A 27,500-nucleotide genomic window follows, 5' to 3' on the forward strand; every position below is an offset into this window, starting at 1 on the left:
GTTCTCGAATGCCTCAGTGTGCTCATCAGACAAGAGATGGCTACTGAATTCAAGGGAATTGTCCGAATCCGTATAGCCTGATTAGCCCCATTGACGTTTTGTTTCCATGACCTCAGTTTAGTCGACAGACAGGTTGGTATGTGATTACCTTAATGGAGCATATATTGAAAAATAAACATCAAACTGAAACATTTTTTCATACTGTTCTTTTTCCACAAACTTTTTGAAGCTCCTTGCATGTTTCAGGGATAGACTTTTTGCCAGATTCTCAGATTTTAGAGCTTTTCAGTTGTCCCCCCCCCCCCCCATACCTTGCCTGTTGTTTGGGGGGGGGGGCTTAAGAAATGGAGACTGAGACCTAATGTTGGGGAATCTCCCCAACCTTGGTTTCTCAGCTCTTGTCTCAACTAATTTTGCATGGTTTTTCTTCTCCTTCCTTTTCCTTTCTTCCTCCCCTTGTTCTGTTCCCTTTCCTAATTGTTAAACTCATTTTTGCCATATTTGCCACAATACCATCAGCTCTCCTTCTCTACCCGTTTCACTACCATACTACCCTTAGTAATGTGAACCTGTAACTTTACCCTAATCATTAGCTCATTCTTAACCTTTTTGCTATTATACTTTGCCATATTGCCCCCAAGCCTTATGCTATCGCTATATTTTGAATACACTGATCTTAGATGTTGGTGTGGCAGAAATTTTTCAATAAACCAATTTTCAATTGTCATGCTAAGATTGTCTATTTTCACATTATTTCATTAAACACAAGTCAGTGAGATACTATTCCCATCAGGGCTTTACTCTGTGCCCCCAATGTAGATTTCTGCATGCTGATCTGTATGGTACAGCCTCAAGGGTTATTAGGTTTATATTGCAGACCCCCCCCTCCCCCTCCCTTGTCATGGGGGGGGGGCTTAGAAGATGGGGACTGAGGCCAACAAGACTTTTTGGTTCTCAACCCTTGCCTTATCTAATTTCTTCTCTGCTTTCCTTTTCTTTCTCCGTCCCTGCTCTGTCCACTTATCCTAAGTGTCAAAACTCATTTTTGCCAGTTTTGCCATAATAATTAACATAATGTTCCCTACTCCATTAACTCCTTTCCCTTCAAATAACCTTTACCTTCAACTACCCCATCAGTTTTCCCTCTCTACCCTTTCATTACCATACTACCCCCTAGTACTGTTCGACCTGTAACTTTACCCTAATCATTAACTCTTCCTAACCCTTTTTGCTACTCTACTTTACCATAGCCCGTATTCTGTGCCCATTGTTGTCATGCGTGGGCAAGGTATCTCTTGCTTAGTTGTTTAACCCTTCCTCCTCATGGGGACCCTGAGGGGAAGACCTATTCTTTTTAAGGCTTACCAAGGCCAGAAAGTGAAGCCCTTTATCACCTACCTTGAGCTGATTTCTTGGTATCCCGACTCTGACTTTTCTTTGATCACGACTCCAACTACACCTGCTTACTGTCAACTTGATCCATACAAGTCTTTACTCAACCTTCAGAGTATGTCCTTTCTCTTACAACATCTTCCAGTCCATCTCCTCCACCTACAGTCTTCTTCATTTCTGCCCCCTCTTCCTGTATTAATTCTCTTCATCCTTTTTGGGGTTTTCTCCCCCCCTTTCCCCCCCCCTTCCCCTTTTCTCATTTTCAAATTTCCCTTTAAAAACCCTTTTTAACCCTTTGGTTCCGGGTGCCTCATTGCCTACTTTAAAAGCCCAAAAAAATGGGGGCCTAGACCTATAGAGGACTCCGGGGTTTGGGGGATTTTTTATTTTTATATTATTTTTTTACTTCGTCATTTGATTTTGCTGTTCCAAGGCAAAGTAAAGGCCCTTTCCTTGCACGACTCCATACATCTCTTTTAGGTATCAAACGTGCAAAAAAACCAATATTTTTTTTTTTTTTTTGTAAATGCGGGCCCGGGAAACCAAGATCTTGAGCATGGAAATAACATCCTCCCAAGCCAGCACTCTTCGTCAGGGACTCTAATGGTTCTTTCCCATTTATTCACGGTTTTGAAAAAATTTGCCCGAACCCCCCCTAAACCCCCACAAAGTCTTAACTTTCCCCACTTGGGGCAAGCCCCATTCCGGGTCCCCTCACCCTTTTCAGCAAAAATGGGTTTTAAATACATTCTCGTAAAAGGGGGCCTTCATTTTTCTCTCTCTCTCTTCCTCTCTCCCTCTCTCTCCTTCTATTCTATTCTCTATCTCTCTCTCTATCAAGTGGTCAGATGCCTTAAATGTAAGGCCCTCCAATAACGGGGGTAAACCAATCCCGTTATCTCATGAGGGGCATCGCTGCTGTATTTGACCTAAGCCATGCCACATTTCTCATGCCCTTGGGGCCCCGGGGGAACAATAAACTTGCCTCAAGAAAACGTTTCCTGCTTGCTCCTCCCCGGGGCCCCCCACCTTCCCGGGGCTTCAGCCTGGGTTTCCCCTGCTACTGCAAAAGGCCGCCACCTCAACCCCCAAATAAATTTAACACAAAAACCAAGAAAAAAACCTTTCCCCCAAAAATTAAAGACTGTAGAGATTTGGGGCTTTTAAAAGTCCCCCAAAAACCCGGGCCCAAAGTTGGGGGGAAAACCATTGAAACAAGTAACACAACACATTCTCACTCCCCCTCTCACTTAAATTTTTAATATATTTAATTTATATATATAATAAAATATATATATTTATATATATTTTATATAAAAAATAAAATTTTTTGTTTATTCTGCACCCCAGATACTCAATCTCAAAAATTTTACTTCCCCCTCCCTCCCCCTTCCTCCACACGGGTCTAACTGTTTCCCCCCTGCCCCCTCTACCTACAAACCTCTTCCTCTACTCCTCAGACGTGTCTCCACTTCTCCCTCCCCCAAAGAAAACCCTTTTTTTTCAGACCACGCCCCCCCCAAAATTTCCGAAACTTGTGAAAAATTCAAACCCAACAAAAGAAGACCTCCTTTTCTGTCAAACCACCCTCCAACTTTTCATTTTAAAAAGACAGCCCAAAATCCATCCATCATTCTTATTGTTCCCCCCACTTCCCCTTATGCCCTTTTTCTCTCCCAGCTACCCTCCTCCCCCCCCCTGGGTTTCTCCCTTTCTACCCCCTTTTTGTTTTATAATGGTTCCTCTTTCCTCCCCTCATTCTGTTGAAACCCATCTCTGCCTTTTTCCCCCATGGGCCTCTATCCCTGATGCCCCAACCCCGTTGGGACATCCTCCGTGATCTCCCTCTTTTTTTCCCCTGACAAAATTTTTCCCTTTCCCTTAAGAATTTAAATACCCTCCAAAGATCTAAAACCACATTTTCCCCCCTTTTTTGGGAAACCCTGCCTTTCCATTTTCTCCCCTTCCCTTTTTTTTTACTTTTTATTTTCCATACCAACCCCGTGTAATTTTACCCAACCCTTTTAATCTAACACCCAAATTTTTTTAAAACATTAACTTTTTTTTACCACAATCTTTTTCATAGGCTGTATGATCCCTTTTATGTATACCAAAAGTACAAATTTTTTAACCAATTTTATAAATCCCCTTTTTCAAGTTAAAAAAATTGAGATCTACCTGAAAAAATTTTGCTATAATGATAACCACTTTTTAAGATTTGATCTCCAGAATAACCCCAAAAAATAAAAATTTTTGGGAGCTTTTATAAAAAAACCCAAAAACCCGTCATTTTTGTTTTTTATTTTAACTTTTTTATTTGATGTTCTTTAAAAAACCCCCAGATTTGCATTTGGGAAAAATTTTTCAACTTTTAAATAGTAAAAGAGCCCCTTTTTACTGCCCCATCTTTTTTTCGTTCTTTTCTTCCGGGGTGTTCCCGTACATTTTTTAATGCCTCGCAAACAATTTTTGGGCTCGGGGCGTTCCTCAATACGATCTTTTTTGTGACCTAAAACCCCGGGAAACTTTTAAAACCAATCATTCCCCGCCCAAAAAAAAAAGGAGTGCTAAGATATAAAGGGTGTGTGTTATATAAATTTTGTAACCCCATCCCCCGCAATACTAAAAATTTCAGAAGTCAGGGTTTTTTCCCTAAACCCGTACAAGAATAAAACCCGTATGGGGAGGAGGGAGCAAAATTGGGTTTAAGAGTTAAATTTTAAGGGCTAAAGATTATTACGAGTTTTTTGTGTACTTGAAGGGATTAAAAATTTATAGAGAGGGGGATGTTTATTTCCCAAAAATACCCATAAAAAAAGTTGGTAACATTGGGGACTTGAGTCCTTTTCCCATAAAAATTCCCTAAACTTAAATAATTTAAAACTTTAGCTACGCCTTTTTCTCAGATAAAAAAACCTAAAAATTTATACATCTTGTATAAATTTTTCTATTTTAATTTTTTTTGTTTGTATTAACTTGGTTTTAAAATTTGGGGGTTCACACAACCCGGGGTGGGGTGGAAAACCAAAAATCCACTTCCCGGAAAAACTAGGAGCATAGGAAAAAATTTTTTTTCCCAACCCCCTATGGCTGGGAGTGTATATTTGGAGGAATTAGGAAACCACAGCTGTGGCTTCAAATTTCCCTTTCCCCCAAAAGGCCAAACAAGAGAGCAATTGGGCATTAGAAAATTTGGGGGGTTAAAAATAATTTAAGAAAGACCATAAATTATCTCCCCGATGGACCCGTCCCCCACAGTTGCCCAAAGGGTTGTCATCTGGGGGGTTGTTGTCAGGGAAAAACTGCTACAGTATTTGGGGAACATGCTCAGCCCTCTTGTGGCATTTGGGTCCAAATCTTTACTTAAAAAATGAGGGACTGGCCTCCAAAACATGTTTGGGGAAAAGGGGGACCCCTTTTTTCCCGAAAAAAAATTTTTAAGAGGCTATTTAAATTTAAAAGGGGAAAACATGAGGGCAAAATGTGTCTTTCCCCTTTTTTTTCCTCATGAAAAATAAATAATTTTTGAAATTTTAATTTTTTGAGTATAACTAAAAATAAAATTTTCAAAAAAAAAGGTAAAAAGGGACTTCCCCTTTTTTTTTTAAAAATTACCAAGGAAATTCCCTGTTTTGAAAATTTACATTTAAATTTGTTTACCCCAAAAAAAAAAAGGTTTTTTAAAACTTTTGGGGAAAAAAGGAATCAACCTTAATGAAAATATAACCTTTCTTTAAATAAAATTGATCCCTTACATTTTCCTTTAAAGGTTACAACACCCTTTTTTTTTAAAAATGGGGAAAGGGCTTATTTTATACCAAAAATTGGGCCCCTTTTTTCCAAAATTTTTAAAAATTGGAAAGTCAAATAAGGGACCCAAAAAAAATAACTCTTGTAAAAAAAAAGGTTTTTTTTCCCTTTTCAAATTAATTATACAAATTAAAGGCCTTTTACACCCGGGGGCCCCCCCCAAAAAAATTTTTTAAAAAAAAGTTGGGGGAAAGGGGGTTTTTAAACTAAAAACTTTTTCCCAAAAAAAATTTAAAAAAAAAAATCTTCCACCAAAATAAAAATTAAAAATATTTAAGGGGGAAATGCTCTTGAAGGGACCTAAAAATTTTTAAACCCCAAATAAAGAATTTTAAAAAAAGAAACTCTTTTGGGGTTTTTTCCCTTTAAAAAATTGTTTTCCCATTTCCCTTCCCGATTATAACCAAAAACTAAGTAAATTATAAAAACCCTTGGAAATTTGAAGGGGTTTAAGGGAAAATTTTTTGGGGGGTTTAAAAAAGAGATTTTAAGGGAACCTTTCCCGGGAAACTAATAACATTATAAAAAAAAACCCAAAAAAAAAAAAAAGAAAAAAGTGGAAAATCTTCAACAGGAACAAAGCAAAATTTAAAAAAACAAATTAAAATTTATTCTCTTGGGTGAAGCCTTTTCCTTGACCTCCCCAAAGTTAAAAACTGATAGGGTTAAATTTAAAAACCAATTTGGCGGTTTTAAATTTCCCCCTTTCTAAAGGAAAGAAAAATAAAGAAAAATTTTTAAGGGGACATTCACCCCTTTTCCGCGATGGAAAAAAAAACTTTTGGAAAAAAAAACAAAGTAAACCAAATTTAAAAATTTAGAAGGGGTTTTAAAAATTTTTTGGGTTTTGGTTTTACAAAAAAAACAAGGAAAATAATTTATCCTTTAAATTGGGCAACAGGATTGTAATCATTTCAGCTGTTTGGCAGTGTGCCCAAAGGGGGCCTGGGTGGCCACCTGTGGCCAGGACCGCTCCATTCGCTTGTGGCAGCGCACGCAGGAGCCATTAGTACTTGAAGATGAGCGAGAAGAAGAACGCCTGAAGGAGGAGGAAGAGAGTGGGATGTTGGCAACCCAGAGACCTGCTGTTGCTGGAGAAGATGGAGCCCAGGCAGTCCGTCCGTCTACCACCACACAGGAGACTGAGAGAGCAGTAAGTCTTCCATTTTTATCAAAATGAACTTGAGAAAGGTTAATCTTATTCATGTAGGAAAAGCAGTTTCATCTTTTTGTTCTTGTATGTATATAATTTTCATTTTGAGAAATTTTCATGTTATTTTGGAATAGCGATTCAGAACTTAATGAATGTTTGATTTTAAACCTTTGTTACTGCTCTTACTCATTCCCTCTGAATTTAACAATTGCCAGGTTGATTCCATCAGAGAAGCATTGGAGATCTATAGAGAGCAGTTGGAAGCAGGTTCCTCTGCCACACCTCACCAACTCATGACATACGTTTATAATACTGCTGACCCTCTTAAATTTGTCTTGGAAGTCCTCAGAAAGATTAAGTCAAGGTAAGTTTGTTTTTTCACCTCCTTCCCTTCACATTCTTTGTTTGTCTTGATTGATGAAATATACCTACTTCAAAGTGCTGACCTTCAATAGTGCCACATCCTAATGATGGCTTTGTGTACTAAGAGAGGTGTGTTATATAATCACCTCTTATGGTATTAATTTAAAATAAAGACAGACAGACAAACTATATATACATAATATATATATGCATTGAGATTTTTTTTTTTTTTTGGGGGGGTGGGGGGGATTTGTGTAATTTCATACAATTTTATCACATAATACATACTTGTAAAGGAAAGAGAATATTGAAGTAAAAATTTAGGTAAAACGTATGAAGCAACCCAGGTATGAAGCATTAAGTGTATTAAAAAAGAGAAAACATTATATCACTGAATATTGTTAAACATAGTAAGAAAAAAAAAAAAGTTATTATACACTGGTAATGGAATAAATAGGCCACACAAATGTCATAACAATAGGTACCACCGTGTGAAAAACATCCCGTCTGGGTGGTAGCTATAGCAGTGACTGCCAGCTGCCAGGATCCCTTCCGTAAGGCACGTGGCTGGCAGCTCAGTTGGAGTGTATACCAAGAATACAAATGTCTTGCATATAAACTGGCAGGTGGCTGCCTATGTTCTAGCTGTCTCACTGGTGAGATGCCTGTTGTTGGATTAATTAGTCATCATAAATTTTTTTTTTTAATTATCTTAAAGGTTAAACTGTCATTGCCTAGGAACAAAAAGTATTTTCAGTGTTTTGATTTTGCAGACAACCGCTGACCATAAAGATAGTGAAATGTTTAATTTCATGTTCTTGGACTTTTGAATATATATATATATATATTTCATTCTACAGGTCTTTAGTACTACAGTAGACCATTCTCCTTAGGAAGAAGTATGCTGAATTGTTCAGTCATAGGCATAGATACTATGTTGTCTTTAATAACCCCAACATCATGTTCAATATAAATTACTGTTAATATTATGAGGAACTCATGAAAATCCTTGGTATGGTTATCAGTGATTTGTAAATTTAATTTCTATATACTTTTTTTCTGGAAAAATGCATCTTGGGCTGGAAAATATATGCAGTGTATGTAATTTTGTAACCTAATAACTCTAAAATGACAAGTTATAGTAGACTTAAAATCAGGATTAGTAAGTGCTAGGTAAAGCCCTTGAAAGAAGGCTAAACATTTGTCAAGACAACTCATATAATCATTGTATGAGATATGAAATCTTACTGTATCCTTAGAAATTATAAAGGTATATTATACGGTGAAAGCTCTTGAAACTATCTACAGAAGGGATGTGAAACTTATTTTTATATACATTGGCCAAATCAAAACAGTTTAATGTAATTTAAAGTAAAAATAAAAGAAAAGACCAAATATCAAAGCAATCGGTAAGAGTACATATGTAGAAAAGACATGGACTCGTGCAAGAGGTGGTCCTTTTTAAAACCTCTGCATGGCATTTGTGTAGAAACTGTTGTACATATAGACAACATATAAACTAGTAACCAAATATTTCTGATAAAATGTATATGAAAACCTTTTTTTTTTCTTTCAAGGATAGTGATTTACTAAAAACTAAATGTTTTATAGAAATTCAATATTTTAAATACCAAGATGTAATACAGTAATTTTTATGTAGTTTAATAGATCTTTTGCTTTATTTGTAAAAGAGTGAAGTTTTAAGATTTAAATTGTTAAAGCAACTACTATGTATTCTCAACATTCAAAAGGAGTCTTGGCTAGGTATGTATATAAATGGGGTGTGTGCATATATGTATGTAGACTTTTCTCTCATCAAAATATAACTGATTTATAATACAGATATTACTTAAATGCTCATAGGCAATTATCACACATGGGGACCTTAAATATCAAGGAGTCTTATAATTAGCATTTTCTGTTCTTGCTTTTATTTTCTATGGAGAATCTCAGAAGCTGAGAGAAATTTATAACTACTTGCAGTATAATCTTTAGTTAGTTTGGTGTTACTCCTCACTGTTTTTGGTTTACAACACCAATTTGTTCTTCCTTGTAGTGAGCTGGAAGAGGCTGTTATCATGCTGCCATTAGACAACATTCTGGAGTTGATGGTGGTTATTAAGGGCCTTTTGGAGAACAATTGGGATATTGAATTAGCCAGCAGGATCCTGGTGTTGGCTGTGAGGATCAACCTACCTCAGCTCCTCTCCTCACCTAAGGCAGCTCCACTGGTGAGGTCTATGGCTAAGCTTCTACCCAAGAGAATCAAGGAGTTTAAGGTTTGTGTTTTACATAGTATGTCTCTTGTTGTTGCTGTTGTAAGTTGTACTTCTTTTCTTTTCTTTTGTCAATTATGAGTTGAGCTTTGCTTTCTTATTTATGCAATGCAATGAATACTTCATGCATTTAGGGTCTGTGGAGGTTCATCATGTATAAATACTCACTTATTGTATTACCACCCAAAGAATTTCCTTCAAAACCCCATTCGTACAGTTCTCAATTGGTACTTTGTTATATACTTCCAAAAGTTAGTTATTGTTCATCAATCGGCCAAGTGAGATGTGGCTAAAATATCTTATTATTTCATCTTTAGAAGTGTAAAGTAAAACGTTTCTAAATTAGTTTCTTTGAATTAACAATCTCAGTTTCCTTTGGGGTTGTGCAAGTAATTAGGTGACTTCAGCAGAGCACCTTGATCATACCACCTTAATATATGTGTTAATGCTTGTATACCTTGTTGATGTCCATGTAGTATCTTTTTTTTTTTTTTTTGTTTTTTGTGATAATGTTATTAGTTCCCAGGGAGGCCTCCCCTCAACTCTCTTTTTCAAACAAGAGTTCTGAGGCGACTCTCTAGGGTGTCAAAGGGAATAATTACAATTTAATGACCTTAGTATCAGATATAATCTTGTAGGAAATGGAAAATGTTAAGAAAAACCCATAGTTTTCGTATTATTCTTATTGATTTATTAATTTTTATGGTCCCATTCATTTAGAGCAGTTTCTGCTGAATATTTTATTTTTACATGGTGGAGATTGCAAAGTTTGACGATATAAAATAGTCCCTCCCCACTATAAAATCTTGTGAAAGTGGGATGTCAGGCCTTTAATAGGTCATATTTATTGACCTAGGAAGATCACATTTTATTTAGAAAGATTATAGTTGGGTCACCTCTAGTTTGACTTTCCAATTTTCCAAAAGTGGAAACAACCTGGCTAGTTTTGTGGATAAAATGAAACCTGTCCATACTTCACAAAGAATTTGGCCTGTGTAACTGTTGAAAGGAAAAAGTGTAAAGTGCATCTTAGCTTTATTTAATGCAAAGGTATGCATTTATCATTGAGTTGATACACTGTATTACTAAAGTTAAACCTTTTCTTTATTCTGTACCAACTCTAGATGTAGTTTTTCATTAAGATGGAATGTCTCTATTTAAGAAAAGTGACAGACTACATATATTCTCATTTTTGCACATTTTATATATTATAGCTCAAAAATTATGCAAAAATATTTCTTTCATGAGAAAAATGAGGAATAGACACATTTTGACCATTGTCATGGTTTTGTAATGAGGCCAGTCCCATCATTGTTAGTCAAGACTTGAGCCATGTCCACACAAAGGGCTGAGCATGTATCACTCAATACTGTAGCAGTGTTACCTGATCAATCAACTCCCAGATGACAAGCTTTGGCAACTGTGGGGGACAGGTCCATCTGGGAGACTAAGTATGGGCATCTTGATTAGTTTCCCCAGCCTCCCATTCTATGATGTCAATTGCTCTCTTGTTTGGCCATTACTGGAGTGAATTAGAAGCCACAGCTGTGGCTCCTAATTCACCATATACACTACAGCCATAGAGGGTGGGAAAAAGATTTTTCCTATGCTCCTAGTTTTTCCATGAAGTGGATGATTGGTTCCAGCACCAGGGTTGTGTGAAGCTCCAAATCACCAAGTTAATACACACAATATAAATTAATAGATAAATATACAAGATGTTATAATTATTAGGTATTTTTATCTGAGAAAAATGGAGTAAGCTAAAGTATTATTATTAAGTATTATGAAGTTTATGGGAAAAGGACTCAAGTCTCAATGTTACCATACATTTTTATGGGTATTTTTAGGATAAACATCCCCCTCTCTATAAATTGTGAATACCTCAAGTACACAAAAACACTGATATGATCTTCAATAGTCTTATAGTTAACTCTTAAATCAATATGCTGCCTCCTGCATACTGGTTATTCTTGTACTGTTTATGATAAAACTGACTTCTGCAATTTTAGTATGGTGGAGGATTAGTACAGAATATATATACACACACCCATATATCTTAGCACTCCTTGTATTTTGCAGGATATGATTGGTTTTAATGCTGCCGGGTTACGTCACATGAAAGATCGTATTGAGGAACGCTCCGAGACGCAAATGTTTGCCGAGGCATTAGAAAATGTACAGACATCCAGGAAGAAGAGAAAGAAGAAAGATCGGGCAGTCAAAAGGGCTCTTCTTACTATTTAAATGTATGCAAAATTTCCAATGCAAATCTGAGTTGTTAGAACATCGAGTAAAAAAGTTAATAAATACATAAAATGACAGGTTGGGTTTTATATAAAGACTCCCAAATATTATGTTTGTGTTATTCTGTGATGATCAAATCTTGAAAGTGGTTATCATTATAGCACAATTTTCAGGTAGATGCTCAATTTTTTTAACTTGATAAATGGATTTATATAATGGTTAAGACATGTACATGTGCTATACATCAAAGATCATACAGCACTATGTTAAAGTATTGTGGTAAAAATGAGTTAATGATTAAACAAATTGTGTTAGATGTCAAAGGTTGTACAGTACTACAGGTTAGTATGGTAATGAAAGTAAAATAAAAGAGGGGGAGCAAATGGTAAGGCAGGGATTCATAAAAGGGGGATGTGTGATTAGATCAAATGGAGGGTATCTTAACTTCTTAAGGAAGGAAAAGTTGTCAGAGGAAAAAGAGGGAGATCACAGGAGGATGTCCAACAGGTTGGGGCATCAGGGATGAGAGGACATGTGAGGAAAAGCAGAGATAGGTCAACAGAATGAGTGGATTGAAAGAGGAACCATTATGAAACAATAAGTGGTAGTAAGGAGCATCCAGGAGGGGGGAGGATGTATGCTGGGAGAGAGAGGGCATAAGAGGAGTAGGGGGAACATGAGAATGATGGATGGATGTCGGCTGTCATTTTAAATGTAAAGATTGGAGGGTGGATGACAGAGAGGAGTCTTCTTTTGCTTAGGAAGTTTTGAATGTTCACAAGTTTCTGGAATTTGGGTGGGCGTGGTCTGAAAAACAAAGGTTTTCTTAGGAGGAGGAGAAGTGGAGACACGTCTGAGGAGCTAGAGGAAGAGGTAGTAGGTAGAGGACAGGGTAAACAGTTAGACTGTGTGGAGGAAGGGCAGGCAGTGGGGAAGTAAATTATTGAGATTAGAGTATCTGGATGCAGAATAGCAAAAGAATTTTATTTTATATATATATATATATATATATATATATATATATATATATATAAATATAAATATATAAAAGTGAGAGTGAGAGAGAGAGTGAGAATGTGTGTGTGTTACTTGTTCTCACTGCTGTCCACCAACTTGCCAGGGTTGTGTTGACTTAAATGCGCAGTCTGCTTACAGTCTTTATTTTGGGAGAAGGTTCTTGGTTCTTGGTAGTGTAGCATTGATGGAGGTTGAGGTGGCTGGCTTGTGCAGTAGCAGGGACCTAGGCAGTGAAGCCCCGGTAAGGTGGGGGCCCAGGAGGAGGCAGCAAGCAGGATCGTGTCTTGAGGCAGAGTGATTGTCCGGGCCACAGGTCATGAGAAATGTGGGCATGGCTTAGGTCAGTACAGCAGCGATGCCGTACTGAGATAGACTGTATTGGTCACCCCTGTTAGTTGGAGGGCCTGACATTGAAGGCATCTGACCACTCTGATAGAGAGAGAGATAGAGATATAGAGATAGAAGAGAGAGAGAGTGAGAGAGGAAGAGAGAGAGAGAAAGATGAAGGCCAGGGTGACGAGAATGTATTAAGACTTTCTGCTGAAGGCTGAGGTGACAGGAATGACTTGCCACAAGTGGAATGTTAAGACTTGGTGGGCATTTAGGAGGGGGCTCTGGCATTATTTCAATCCGTGAATCAGTGGAATGTACCATCCATGAGCCATGACTGGAAGAGTGCTGGCTTCAGGGAGGATGTTATTTCCATGCTCAAGATCTTGTTCCGGCCTGCCATGACAAAAAAAAAAAAAAAATATTGGTCTTGCACAGTTTGACTACCTACAGAGATGATATGGAGTCTGTGCAAGGAAGTCTCTTTACTTGCTTGACACAGCATATCAAATGACGAAGTAAAAAAATATATATAAAAATAAAAAATCGCAAACCCAGGAGTCACTCTAGTAGGTCTATTGCCCAGATTTTGGGCTACATGTAGGCAATGAGGCAACTGGAACCAAAGGGTTAAAAGGTTTGTAAAGGTAGAAGTAGAAGAATGAGCACAGGAGGAAGGGGGGGAAGGAGGAGGAGAACAAAAAGGATGAAGAGAATTAATACAGGAAGAGGGGGCAGAAAATGAAGAAGACTGTAGGTGGAGGAGATGGACTGGAAGATGTTGTAAGAGAAAGGACATACTCTGAAGGTTGAGTAAAGACTTGTATGGATCAAGTTGACAGTAAGCAGGTGTAGTTGGAGTCGTGATCAAAGAAAAGTCAGAGGTCGGGATACCAAAGAAATTCAGCTCAAGGTAGGTGATAAAGGGGCTTCACTTTCTGGCCTTGGTAAGCCTTAAAAAGAATAGGTCTTCCCCTCAGGGTCCCCATGAGGAGGAAGGGTTAAACAACTAAGCAAGAGGATACCTTGCCCACGCATGACAACAATGGGCACAGAATACGGGCTATGGTAAAGTAGAGTAGCAAAAAGGGTTAGGAAGAGTTAATGATTAGGGTAAAGTTACAGGTCGAACAGTACTAGGGGGTAGTATGGTAATGAAAAGGGTAGAGAGGGAAAACTGATGGGGTAGTTGAAGGTAAAGGTTATTTGAAGGGAAAGGAGTTAATGGAGTAGGGAACATTATGTTAAATTATTATGGCAAAACTGGCAAAAATGAGTTTTGACACTTAGGATAAGTGGACAGAGCAAGGGGACGGAGAAAAAGAAAAGGAAAAGCAGAGAAGAAAATTAGATAAGGCAAGGGTTGAGAACCAAAAAGTCTTGTTGGGCCTCAGTCCCCATCTTCTAAGCCCCCCCCCCATGACAAGGGAGGGGGAGGGGGGGGTCTGCAATATAAACCTAATAACCCTTGAAGGCTGTACCATACAGATCAGCATGCAGAAATCTACATTGGGGGCACAGGAGTAAAGCCCTGATGGGAATAGTATCTCACTGACTTGTGTTTAATGAAATAATGTGAAAATAGACAATCTTAGCATGACAATTGAAAATTGGTTTTATTGAAAAATTTCTGCCACACCAACATCTAAGATCAGGTGTATTCAAAATATAGCGATAGCATAAGGCTTGGGGGCAATATGGCAAAGTATAATAGCAAAAAAGGTTAAGAATGAGCTAATGATTAGGGTAAAGTTACAGGTTCAACATTACTAGAGGGTAGTATGGTAGTGAAACGGGTAGAGAAGGAGAGCTGATGGTATTGTGGCAAATATGGCAAAAATGAGTTTTAACAATTAGGAAAGGGAACAGAACAAGGGGAGGAAGAAAAGGAAAAAGGAAAGGAGAAGAAAAAACCATGCAAAATTAGTTGAGACAAGAGCTGAGAACCAAGGTTGGGGAGATTCCCCAACATTAGGTCTCAGTCTCCATTTCTTAAGCCCCCCCCCCCACAACAACAGGCAAAGGATGGGGGGGGGGGGGGACAACTGAAAAGCTCTAAAATCTGAGAATCTGGCAAAAAAGTCTATCCCTGAAACATGCAAGGAGCTTCAAAAAGTTTGTGGAAAAAGAACAGTATGAAAAAATGGTTTCAGTTTGATGTTTATTTTTCAATATATGCTCCATTAAGGTAATCACATACCAACCTGTCTGTCGACTAAAACTGAGGGTCATGGAAACAAAAACAAGTCAAATGGGGCTAAATCAGGCTATACGGATGTCGGACAATCTCCCATTGATATTCATGTAGCACATCTCTTGTCTGATGAGCACACTGAGTGCATGCATTTTCGTGGTGGAAGAGAATGCATTGATGCTGCTTTCCAGGGCATTTTTGTGATTTTTTGGACAGTTTTCTCAAAATACATTCATAATAAGCAGCTGTAGTTGTTTTCTTGCTCTCGAGGAAGTCAACCAGCAAAATCCCCTCTGCATCCCAGAAGACAGTGGCCATAACCTTTCCTCTTGAACACTCAGATTTTGATTTGATTGGTCCACTTCTACCCCTGGGCAGCCACTAATTTCTTTGAATTTTGTCCTCTGGATTGTACTGGTAGAGCCATGAAAAGCTCATCCCACCTGTTTCCATTGAAAGATCTACCCTTGTTTACTGCTGATCTGGCCGCAACAGCTTAGGGACCCATTGATCGGAAAGCTTGCTCAGCCTCAAACTCTCCACCAGAATTGTGTGTGCAGAACTCAGAGATGTTGAGTGTGTCTGCTACTGCTTCAGTGGTTATTTGTCTAAACATTTCAATCATGGCACGAACAGCATCAATGCTTTCCTTACAAACTGACGTTCATGGACTGCCTCTGTGGGGTTCATCTTCAATTTCATTTCTTCTACTTCTGAACCGACTTATCCATTTGTAGGTTGTTGATTTTTGGGGGGCATTGTCACCATAAAATTGTTCCAGAGTCAATGATTGCTTATTCTCCCAACTGAGTTTCACCATGAATTTAATGTTAGTCCTGGCCTCAATTTTGAAGTATTCCATGTTGCTTAAATGGTCCCTGACTGATGGCAATGTGTTATTACCTGTGTTTAAGGATTCATGTTTGAACATGCTATAACACTGAAATAAATCTACTTCTGTTTCATATAATGAAACAATAGTTCTATTGAGTAGCTTCAAAACTGCAATTCTAAATAAGGAAATGCTAGGACTCTTGGGTGATCCCATACTTTATGAATAGTAGCAGCATCAGCACTAGTAGTAATAACAAATGATGGTAATAACAACACTAAAAATTAATAATAATAATAATAATAATGGTTAATGATTAAAAGCAAGATAAATGTGCTTGACATCTAAGGTCATGTAGCACTATAGTTAATGTTAGGGAAGGGTGGTTGAGTTAGTGATTAGTTGTCTAAGCTGGGCAAAGGAATTGGTGAGTGAAAAGGTTAGGGTCAGGTGTGGTAAGGCGTTAGATTAGATGAAGGATATGTATGCGTTTGAGGAAAGAGAATAGGTTGTTGAAGCAGAAAGTGTGGGATTCTGTAAGGATGTCTGATAGGTTGGGAGGTCGGTGAAGGGAGGATAGGTGGGGGAAAGCAGAGGTAAGTATGGACGAGACATAAAGGGAATGTGGGGAAGAGACAAAATGATAATTGGGGATTGGTATTGGAGGATGTGTAAGAAAGGTCTCTTGAAGGCATACAATAGATGGGTTATAAGAGGAAAGGATATGACGGTCACGTCTGTGGGAGCGGAAATCGCGAATATTCTGTGGGCTGTGTTGGGAGGGGTTAGGAGGATAGGGTGTAGGGGGGATATCGTTAGGAGGAGGATGGATATCAGCAGTTACTTGGAGTGTGGAAGGAGCAGGAGTTGTAAGATTTGGAGGTTGAGTGTCAGTTTTCATTAAGTAATCTTGAATATTTTCAATAGTTTCTTCTGAGGAGTTGGTTGGGGAGTTTTGGGGGATAAAGGATTTCTTGTGAGGGGGGGGAAGAGAGGATTGGTGTCTCAAGCGTAGGGGCAAAGGAAGGTGGAGGTGATTGTGTGGTAGGGGAAGAGGGGGTTCTGTCTGTTACAGGTAGTGCGAGGAGGGAGAGGGGAAGGTGTTGGGGTTGTAGTGGTGATTGGAGTATCTGTAGTAGAGATTGGAGTGTCTGGGTTTAGGATGGCAAAAGAGTTTGACTGGGGAAGGTAGGAGGTAGAAGAGGGGGAGTTAGATGTAGGGGGGGGGGTAGGAGAATTGGTAGAATGAGCAGTATTACTGGAGTAAGGAGTAAGAGAGAAACCACGTCGACGTGCTTCCTGTCTGGCTTCACGTAGTGTGAGTCCAAGTTTGAATCTGAGAGTTGCTACCTCAGACTCAAATTTGTAGGTGGGACAGCCCCTATAAAATACATTATGGGGGCCGCCACAGTTGGCACATGTGCGTGATTGTGCAGAGCAGTTAGATCGGGTATGGCCAGGTTGGGCACATAGTGGGCATCTGGCTGTGGAACGGCAATGTTTGGCTGGGTGTCCTAGACGCCAACAATTTTGGCACTGACGTGGAGGAGGTTGGTATGGACGAACAGGGAGGGATTCTCCTCCTATGTATACATTAAAGGGAAGGTCATGTCTACGGAAGGTAATTTTGGCTATGTTAGTGGGTTTCTTTCGATGACCTCTGGGGGGAATGGAGTAGCATTGTACTGATGTTGCATCATAGTCTGTGAGACAGGCAAGTAGGTCTTCTCCACAATCTGACCAATCTTTGTCATAGATTGGGCAATTTGCTGGGGAGATTGAAACTGTTCGGGTACAAGTATTGAGGGTTGGATGGGGTTACCATATAGGTCAGTTAGTTTTGTTAATGCTATAGCTTGGTTTTCAGATGTTACTGTGACAAGACGGGAGCGGTAGGGTCGGCTATGGAAAGAGAATTTACCTACTTGTTTTTGGAGACATTGTTGGAAGAGAAGGGTTTTGTCAGAGTAGGGAGCTGTGGGAAGGATCATGAAAAATCGGTCCCATTTGGCTGCGCTAAAGAGAGTATTCAAGATTGTTGTAGAGATAGGGGTAGTAGAAGGGCGGGGGCATGATGAAGATGCAGTAGTGTTGAGGGAGGTAGTGTTAAGGAGAGGTGGGCAATAAGGCTGTAAGGTATTAATAAGGGAGGATGGGGTGGTTGATGTTGGAGGTTGTGGGGGTAGAGGTGTTGAAGTTGAGCATGCTGGGAGAGTGGAAATGTTCCTTAAGGGTTGATTGTTGGCTACTGTACTAGTAGGCATTAATGAGGGGGTAGTTATTGCAGTGTTCGGAGCCGTGGTCAAAGGAGAGCCTGGGGTCAGGGAATCGGGTGGGTTTACATCGTTGGGGCTATTTGATAAAGGGGCAAGCCTCATTGCCCCTAATAGTGGGGATATGTTTTCATTACTGGCCATGGTAAGCCTGGATTATGTTGGGGATAAGAACAGTCCACCCCTCAGGGTCCCCTTGAGGGGTAAGGGCTAGGTAACTAAATCGGGAATACCGTGCCCATGGCTCCCTCAGGCTGTTCAGGACTGGCACAAAGTCAGCCTTTCATCCTTTCAGCACAGCTCTCACACCTTAGGAGGTGGATAGCAGAAGGGTTTGGTGAAGGGACAGAAATGAAAAGTGGGAAGGAAGGAGACAAAAAAAAAAAAAAAAAAGGACCATGCAAAATTAGTTGAGTCGAGGGCTGAGTCCCAAGGTTGGGGAGTTACCCATCATTTGGTTCCAGTCTCCGCCTCCTAAGCCCACCCGCGACAACAACGGGCAAGGGATTGGGGGGGAATAATAATAATAGTACTTAATAGTAATTAAATATTGTAAATTATAATTATCATAAAGCGAAGAAAATATATTTTCATTTTTCAGCATTGAGAAATTAACCCAATGCCGCCAGGGATGGCACATATGTACATGCAATGCCCAGTATGAGTTTACTTTATTAATTGTTTTTGCACTTAGATGGCTACTCTTGTACTATATCAACAAAAGACCCAATTACGAGTATCTTGTCCATTTACACTTTTCCTTGATTTACAAAAATATTTAACAATATCTTATTTTGCTGTTACTAATGTTTATAACATTATAGTAATTATAATGTCTATAATAAGAAAATCTGCCAGTTCAAGCAAAGGTGAAATCAGGTAAGGTCACAAGGTCTACTAATTGACTCCTTTGTGGCTAAGCATTAGCACGCACGCACGCACACACACACACACACACAGAAGTATTAGGTTAAGACCCTTGTCCTCATCTTCCTCAATCTTATGAGATATAGATCCTGTAAATCTGAAACAGTTAACTTGTAGAAGGTAAATAAAAGGCAAAGTTCAATTTGTCTGAATTCACTTAGTGCATAACTGTATAACATAATAAATAGAAATTGTTAGCAGATCACATAGATAATATCCAACTTGTAATTATTTAGGTGGGGAGGGATGAGAAATAGACAAAAAGCTTCATATTAATTTTTTCCAAGTTATACTATATCTATGTGTCCTGGTAACTAAGTTTGGACTTGTAATATTCAACTCATTACATTATTCTTTTTTTTTTCTTTTTCTTTTTTAACTTGAACATGAACTGGAGATTGTACACATAGGGCTTGATGCAAATACCACATTGTGTAAGTTACAGCCATAGTCACATGTAGGAACTGAGTGCTGCAATTTATTCAAGAAAAATACATTCATACAGTGCGCAAAATACATGCGAATACATATTCTTGAGTATTTTGCAGAAGTCAGTCCCTGAACAAGTAAGTCACGGTGGAAACAACACTGATGTAGTAGAAGACCTGTCTTTATGTCATGGAAAAAAAAATAATAAAAAAATAAAATAAAAAATAAAATAAATAAATAAAAAAAAATTAAAGGTTGTATGTGCCCTTATGAAATCCAGATTCTGATGGTTACTAACAGTAAGTTGTATCTTCTCAAATAGCACTTGCAATACATTATAAAGAGATTTTCACAAAAATGGCAATTCTCTTATATCAGGGACATACTGAACTCATTAAAAATTACAACATGCTTGAATGAGCTCCATGCATTCCATGATACTAAGAAATTTTTCTTACACAATAATGACAATAGACAAGAACTATTTGAGCTGCACAATCTCTTAAAAACTGGATTGAAAAGACCAGTTACTCAAAACATGTGTAACACCCAAACAGAGGTGACACTATCCTTGGGAGTTCTGTCTTAAGAACTTACCAGTTGTTTGGAGTGATACAGTTTCTGAAAATACCAACAGCACCATGTGGTCGCCATCAGATCACCTACAGCCAATTCATCCCAAGACATTCTAAGCACTCACTCATTCCTTTTCAAGAACTTGTCCTTACTTGTAAATTATAATGCAAAGAATAATCCTTGACGTCCAGTATACCAAGAACCTTCATTCCTCATGAAGCATTTATAAACAGTATAGCTTACTGAATTCACATGATGAGCTATCATTTGGCATTTCTACATCCACTGTACAAGGTGACACCCTTTCAAACTTCAAATTCATCAAACCAACTTTTCCTTGACCAAGTACAAAATACTATACTACATTAGACCAGTCCTGCCAGCAGATTAACACGACAGATGGAATTTACTTTTCTATTGGTCACACAAAACCAGAACAGAAGTCTCTCTAACAAAACTCATTTCTTCTACTTGTTAAACTGGTATCTCTGCTCGGAAAGCAATGCAACGACCCAACTTGGTAGAGACCACATAGGCTGCTGGTGAACAAAAACCAACAGCACACAGACAGATGACATGTACACAGCTCCAAATTTGCTTGTTCTAACTGAATACAAGAGAGCGGTGATTCCTGTGTTCAGTTACTGCAAATTTGGATTGGAATTATTATTATTATATATTTTTTTCAAGATATGACTGTGACTTTGTTCATCTTCCTGAGTGCTATCTCATGCGTACAATGGGCTTCCGTCCCTAGCCCACACCACGTTAACATCAGCTTCGGAGTAACGAAAAGTTCAACCTCACTGACTATTATTGTGTGGGCTTTAGCCATCCTTGGGTTCATTTACAATAATTGATGGGGAATGCATGCTCAGATCAAATGAAGGTTTTCTTTCTCAGATATACTTCTGCTAAACATATTTGTTCTACTTGCTATGTTTTGATGATGTTTTTTAGTTTTAAAAGTGAAAACAGGAAGGTTTTTTGGCACAGTGTGTGACACTACAGCTCCAAGTAATCACTCCCTCTGAGACATGATTGGCAAGCCAATTCATCAGATGACCTTTCTTGACCCAAGGAGGCCCATCTCTACAGCCAGCAATCATCCAGTATCTATACTTTGCATTTAATTAATGAATGCCCATTAGATAAGAGAATTAATGTACGTAACAGCTTATTGGGTAAAGCATTATTAAGTTGCAGAATGGAGTAATTTGCAAGGGTTGGAACACCTTAATGAAGCTTAATACCTACTGACATGCACAACTATGCTGTAATTAAACAGAGCATATTTGCACATTTCAAATTACATGCTGATTTTTCATCCTGTTGTTTTTTTTCACTTTAATTTTTTTTCTTTTTTACTAAAAGACAATAAGAGCAGATAAATCGTGGAAATGGTAAGTGGTGATGAATGTCTACCCAGAGTCCACCCTGGCAACGTACTCCACAACTGACACCTACACCTGGACCTGGACCATGACTACGGTACATTTAATGTCAGGAGGCCACGCACTGGTTGACTTTTACTCCATCTTTGCATTGATGGTGCGGTGTCCTTCGATATGCAAACCTAATTTTCTGAAACAACAAATGGCCTACAGTAATTGTACTAGAGGTAAGAATGTCAGGTACTATTTTGACTACCTTTACACCATTCACATAACCTGCAACATGGAGGCCAAGTCAGCCAGCGTGTGCTCTTCTGTAACACTTCACTATTTCTATGCAAAGTATAGCAGATGCACACAACGAGAGCAAACTCAGATCAGGATATCTGTGGGGTCAAAATGATATTTTTGAGTCAGACAGGGAGAGGAGATGATGGAAACCTTGTGAATGGCTCAAGGCACAAACAGCAGTGTACCTTCAATATCCAAAAAAAAAAAAGTTATGTACTACAGCATTAAGGAAATTATATTAAATTGACTTTCATGAGTCTGAATAAGTCAAAGACCAACCTCTACTTAGCAATTATTCCATTACATTCACAACGCCCATGATCTTTGGTACAGAGATGAACTGTACATACCTCTCCCTCTGCCTGATTTACCAATTCCTGCATGTTGACCACAGGTACCACAGACATCTTGCTTCATTCTGGTCCGAGTTCCTAATTTTTTTTCGTTACCTCCTGAAAACCCAAAGGCAACTTTTTTTGTCATCCTTTCCAGAATGACTTTTTTCATTTTTTTGGTTTGCAACACATCTGTGCTGCAATTTTTTCTCTGTTGTTTTTTTGGGGGGTTAGGTAAATATTCTACAGGGTGTTGAATTCTCCACCAGTTACTACAGTCAACTCCAGCTCGAGTCCACAACTGGTAAGTCACTGATTGCACAAGGGAATACTCAACACCAGGTTTTACTTCTTGTCGTGAAATTTAAAAAAGGCTCCCTCCATACTTGTACCTTCCATCAAATGAACCCCTTCTCCCAAACACAAAGTTTACTTATTGGTCATAATCCTTAGGTATTCCAGGGCATTGTGAGCAGCAGCAGACTGTGCCTCCTTCACATTGGCTCCCGTGCCATAGCAGACAGCAACTGGCAGAGTTGACAGCTGAACCAAACACTGATGCTGGCCTGCATAACATGGAGGAAAAATAAATGATTACTTTACAAAAATAGATATGTATACAATTACCCAAAATAATCATGTGCCAAAATTTTGTTCAAACAAGCCACCTTAGACTTTTGCTGTGAAAATATTTCATTCATTTGTTTTTAACTGACACACGTATACCTTACCCGAGACAGACAGTTCCTCAATGTCAACATATGTGACAACAAAGTTAGCTTCTTGGGCAATGTCTTGGAGCATCTGGACAAAGTTAAGGTTCACGTTGCTCAGCGAGATTGTCTGCAGAAAAAGATTACTATATATAGTGATGAATAACATAATGAAAAAATAATTTAGCTTATAATATAATAATAATAATAATAATAATAATAATAATAATAATAATAAAAGTACATTGCTCTATACTATACATATTGATACCATTAAAAATAGTAACACAGATATTCATGAACTTAACACATTATGTGTTTCCACAGAAATAAATACATACAAAAATGCAAAAATAAAAATTCTTATAGACATACATCTGTATTTATATAAGTGTGCGAGTGTATGTGAGTAAGTGAATGTGCATACCTCAATCTTCCTCCCTCTCTCTCCCCCTCTCATACACTCTCTCTTTCTCCCTCCCCTCTCACTCCCCCTCTCCCTCTCTCTTTCTCCCTCTCTCTTTCTCCCTCCCCCTCTCCCTCTCTCTTTCTCCCTCCACATCACCCTCTCTTTTTCTTCCTCCCCCTTACACTCTCTCTTTCTCCCCCTTCTCCCTCTCATCCTCTCCAACTCCCTCTCCCTTGCACCTTCCATCAAATGACCCTCTTCTCTCTAACACAGAGTTTACTTATTGGTCATAATCCTTAGATATTCCAGGGCATTGTGAGCAGCAGCAGACTGTGCCTCCTTCACATTGGCTCCTGTACTGTCCCTCTCTCTCTCTCTCTCTTCCTCTCCCCCTCCCCCTCCCTCTCTCTCTCTCTCTCTCTCTCTCTCTCTCTCTCTCTCTCTCTCTCCTCTCTCTCTCTCCTCTCCCTCCCTCCCTCCCTCCCCTCTCTCTCTCTCTCTCTCTCTCTCTTCTCTCTTTTCTCTCCTTCTTCTCTCTCTCCTCTCTCCTCTTCTCCTCTCTCTCTTCTCCCCCCCTTCCCTCCCTCCCTCTCTCTCTCCTTATTCTCTCGCTTTCTCTACCTATATCTTTGTCTCACTTTTTCTCTCCTGGATTCTGTTTCTCTCTCTCTATTCCTCTTTCTCTGTCTCTTTCCCTCTTCCACTCCCCCCCCTCTCTCTCTCTTTCTCCCCCCCTCTCTCTCTCTCTTTCTCCCCCCTCTCTCTCTCTCTTTCTCCCCCCCATCTCTTTCTTTCCCTCCCCCCCCTCTCTCTCTTTCTCCCCCCCCTCTCTCTCTCTCTCTTTCTCTTTCTCTCTCTCTCTCTCTCTCTCTCATCTCCCCCCTTCCCTTCCCCCTCTCTCCCTCCCCTCCCTCTCTCTCCCCATCCTCACCCTCCATCTCTTTCTTTCCCTCCCCTCCCTCTCTCCTTCCCTCTCTCTTTATCTCTCCCCCCTCCCTCCCTCCCTCCCTCTCTCTCTCTTCCCTTCTCCCCCCCCCCCCTCTCTCTCTCTCTCTCTCTCTCTCTCTCTCTCTCTCTCTCTCTCTCTCTCTCTCTCTCTCTCTCTCCTTAATGTGCTTCTCACTGAGAACTGGAGGTAAAAGCCCCAGGAAGCTCAAGGATTCTGGCATTTTGAATATCAAAACACTACTGATTTTACTGATATTATTTGTGCTATTGTGAAAACAATGGCTTTTATTTGTCTGAATACTTGAAATCTGGGAAATCCAGAAAATTCATCAATATCTCAAGCTGTCTTCTGCCTGGCATCTGAAGGGAGCCACCATTTTCAATATAGTGAGTTTTTGCTATTTAAACATTGTTTTCTCCCTCTTTATGTGTGTACAAAAGATCCTATAAGGATTTACCATACGTGAAACAGGAAGTCTATGAAGTCCAAAAATGTGCTAAGACTTCCCCCCGCCAGTGGGGTGCAGGGGCACAGCTCAATAATTAAGCATTTATAATAATTCTATGAAGATTGATACCCACAAATTTTTGCAAGTATACAATACTGTGGAAAACTCTGATCCATGTATAAACGATGCAGGGCATCAAACAAATGAAATAAATGACCTCGTGATGAGAGCAGTCAATTATAAGTGGAAAGTGTACAGTACTGTTCTGTTCAGTTCAGTTCATGGAACACCTCTCACAACATCCCTGGGTAAGTGTGCTTCACTAATGTTACTGTAATATAAGGATTAGCCTTCATTACATGCTTTGCAACATTCCAAGCAGAATTATCAGTCTCCTTATAAGGACCAAATCTTGGTATCTAGGTTAAAATTTTATCTCTAAAACTAACCACTCATTTTCTGACAGTCAAATTCAGTTACTCCACAAGGTTTGTCATTTACTTTGTTTGAGGTTTTCTGTAGAGCAATTATCAAGGCTACAGTTCCCTTAACCCCTATGATCTGGCTGATGTGACCATTATGTCACAGGAAAATTTGGCTTGATGGGCTGGTGATGTGAACATGTCATCATGGGAAAATTTGGTTGGGGTCGGGGTAACAGAAACTTGCTATCATGAGAATTTCAGCCATGGTGATGAGAATAACTCGCCATGAGTGCACAAAGCTCTTAGAGAGAGATTTGACTTAGAAACTTTTACATTACTTCCAGTGATAAACAAATATGGAATGTACCATCTGTGAGCCACGGCTGGAAGATTGCCGGCACCAGGGAGGATGCCATTTCCATATACAGGATCTTGTTCATGCCTGCCATTACCAGTGGTGCAGGTTGTATTACAGAAAATTGATTAACATATATATTTTTATTTATTTTTTATTTATTTATTTTTTAATGACACAAATAACAGTGTTACTTGTTGTTATCATTGCACTGAACCACCTGCAGATATGGAGTATGTGTAAGGAAAACGGTTTATTACCATCTTGATAAAGCAAATCAACCAACAAATAAAGACAATGAAACATGGCAAAAAGCTAAAAATGCTTATGCAGAAAAAGAGAAAATAACATTTCACAGGGGAGGCATGGACTCTTGGCACAGCACACAAGTGTTTGTATGTGCCAGGCCTATGAGCCACACACCCAGCACAGTGGCAACTCAAGTAAGCCTAATGCCTGGATTTTAGGGCACATGATGGCAGTGAAGCATCCAGATCTACTGGGTTAAGGAGCACTTGATTAGGGTCCTAGTATGCACAGAAAAAATTCCACAACCATGATAAACTGAAGCATGTCTAAGAGAAGTGTGGCCTGTTTCTTGTACCCATGGCTATCCAAAAATGATCAAGTCAGTGGGCAGCCTGAAACTGGCTATGTCTCAAGATAAACAGTGAAGTTATGAAAGAGAGAGAGAGAGAACTACAACTTGTCTCAAAATTCTTGAACAAGCCTGATCTTTATTTGGCTAAAGAATGTGGCATCTTGCATACTTATCATCAGTACTGTACATTCCTTATATATACACTCATTATATATAGGTATGTGTGTATTTGTTTGTGTTCACATAAATGTACACCTACACCTATATCCCACCCACAAACAAAAACAAGTAAATAGGTAAACAGAAAGTAAATAAAGATTATTAGACCTTCTTTCCCATTGATATAATTTTTTTTTTATATGATGATTTAGACACATGTCAACAAAGATGAATGTTTCTCCTATATTCAACTTGAGCTTACAGATGCTCTACAAAAATCTTACTGCAAACAGTGGTGGTATTTTTTTTTTTTTCTTTTTTTCTTTTTTTTTTTTTTTACTGTAGCAAACTAAGTGTTTTATATCACAATCCTCTTCCTCAGAATTTCATCAGTTTCATTTTACAGATTTAAACACTTTTTTTCTCTGTAGTAATACATAATTGTTTTTCCACAGCCATGGGCAAATATTACTGTTCTCCTCCACTTTTAATGGTAATTTTTCTGAATACCTTTACACAACTGATGACAACGATTTAGGTGTTGAGGTTGGAGGCCAGTAGCCCCTCACGGGGGGTTCGCAGGGGACACTCTCCCCTGCATTAGACAATGTAGTCACTGATTCTGTGTATATTATTCATATTTAACCCCACATTTTCCCTAGTACCTTTCATGCCCTCCTCTACTTTGGGGCCAAGTGAGGGGGTTGGGGGGGGGGGGGGTTGTTCCACAGCTTAATTCCTACACGTGTGTGTACTAGAGGGCCAGAGAAATCCATCAATACCAAAATCGTTATGATTGCTTATGCGAAGGTATTCCAAAATATTTCTTTCTTAATAATCAAGCTCATGATCCATCTCAATGGTTAAGAGTTGGATATAAGATTACCAACATTTCTTTAAAATGAACTAATTCAAATATCTAAAGAACTGGGCATGTATGAAGGTAAATCATCAGGACCCAAGAAAGAGCATTGGGATTTGTGACGTTGATTGAACAAATGGTTCTCAAAGATACAAACAAAAAGAGGAAAGCAGAATGATCATTATCCCTTCCAGCAATGAGGAGATAGGAAGAGGTGAACATGCCATGGGGGAAAATTATGTTTTACTGCGACACAATACTTGTATTTGTACCTTTTGTTATCTCAAGAACTTGGCACTTATGTTTCTCTTGCCTAATCTGACCACCCTGAGCAAGCACATTCTGAACAGTAAAAATTGATGAAAAAAACCCTAGTCCTAGCCTGCCATATTTCACAATCTTTTCATCTTTTAATTACATAAAGATGTTAAGAAATTCACACTAAAAAAAAAAAGTTAAAAGGAATTTTCATTGTGTAACAAAGTCTGAAGGCAATCAGGCTCTCTATGACTCATTCTCACACATCAGGGGAGGAAGATGCATTTGTGCTTACTCATGTCTGGGTTATGACTTTTTCTCTAAAACAGCATGGAAATGAATATATCTAATGCATATATCATGACCTCTAGACACATCCTAAAAGGGCCAGTCCATGTGGAAAATATGACAATAAAATATTCCCCCCCCCCCAAAAAAAAAAAAAAGTAAGCAATGAATAAAAACCTCTTCTTTAAAAGAAT

At 38.9% G+C, this 27,500-nt stretch overlaps 2 protein-coding genes across 4 annotated transcripts in view; one reads left to right on the forward strand and one right to left on the reverse strand.

Annotated features, from left to right (window-relative positions):
• Positions 1-11,318, forward strand: part of LOC119595774 (WD repeat-containing protein 3-like) — a gene marked incomplete at its 5' end in the record, with an annotated part of 25,472 nt that extends 14,154 nt beyond the window's left edge. The window contains 4 exon segments of the mRNA XM_037944937.1: positions 6,121-6,355; positions 6,571-6,719; positions 8,775-8,997; positions 11,077-11,318. Of these exon segments, the coding sequence (XP_037800865.1) occupies positions 6,121-6,355; positions 6,571-6,719; positions 8,775-8,997; positions 11,077-11,241 (772 nt within the window). The 3' untranslated portion in view covers positions 11,242-11,318.
• A 7,633-nt stretch (positions 11,319-18,951) lies between these two features.
• Positions 18,952-27,500, reverse strand: part of LOC119595777 (interferon-inducible double-stranded RNA-dependent protein kinase activator A homolog) — a 49,523-nt gene continuing 40,974 nt past the window's right edge. For all 3 annotated transcript variants that reach the window (XM_037944940.1, XM_037944939.1, XM_037944938.1), the window contains 2 exons: positions 22,571-22,682; positions 18,952-22,405 (listed from right to left, as the gene is read on the reverse strand). In XM_037944940.1, coding sequence (XP_037800868.1) covers positions 22,269-22,405; positions 22,571-22,682 — 249 coding nt within the window. In that variant the 3' untranslated portion in view covers positions 18,952-22,268. The remainder of the gene's footprint in view (positions 22,406-22,570; positions 22,683-27,500) is intronic.

The sequence above is a fragment of the Penaeus monodon genome, chromosome 36 (assembly GCF_015228065.2).
Source record: "Penaeus monodon isolate SGIC_2016 chromosome 36, NSTDA_Pmon_1, whole genome shotgun sequence".
Taxonomy (NCBI): Eukaryota; Metazoa; Arthropoda; class Malacostraca; order Decapoda; family Penaeidae; genus Penaeus; species Penaeus monodon.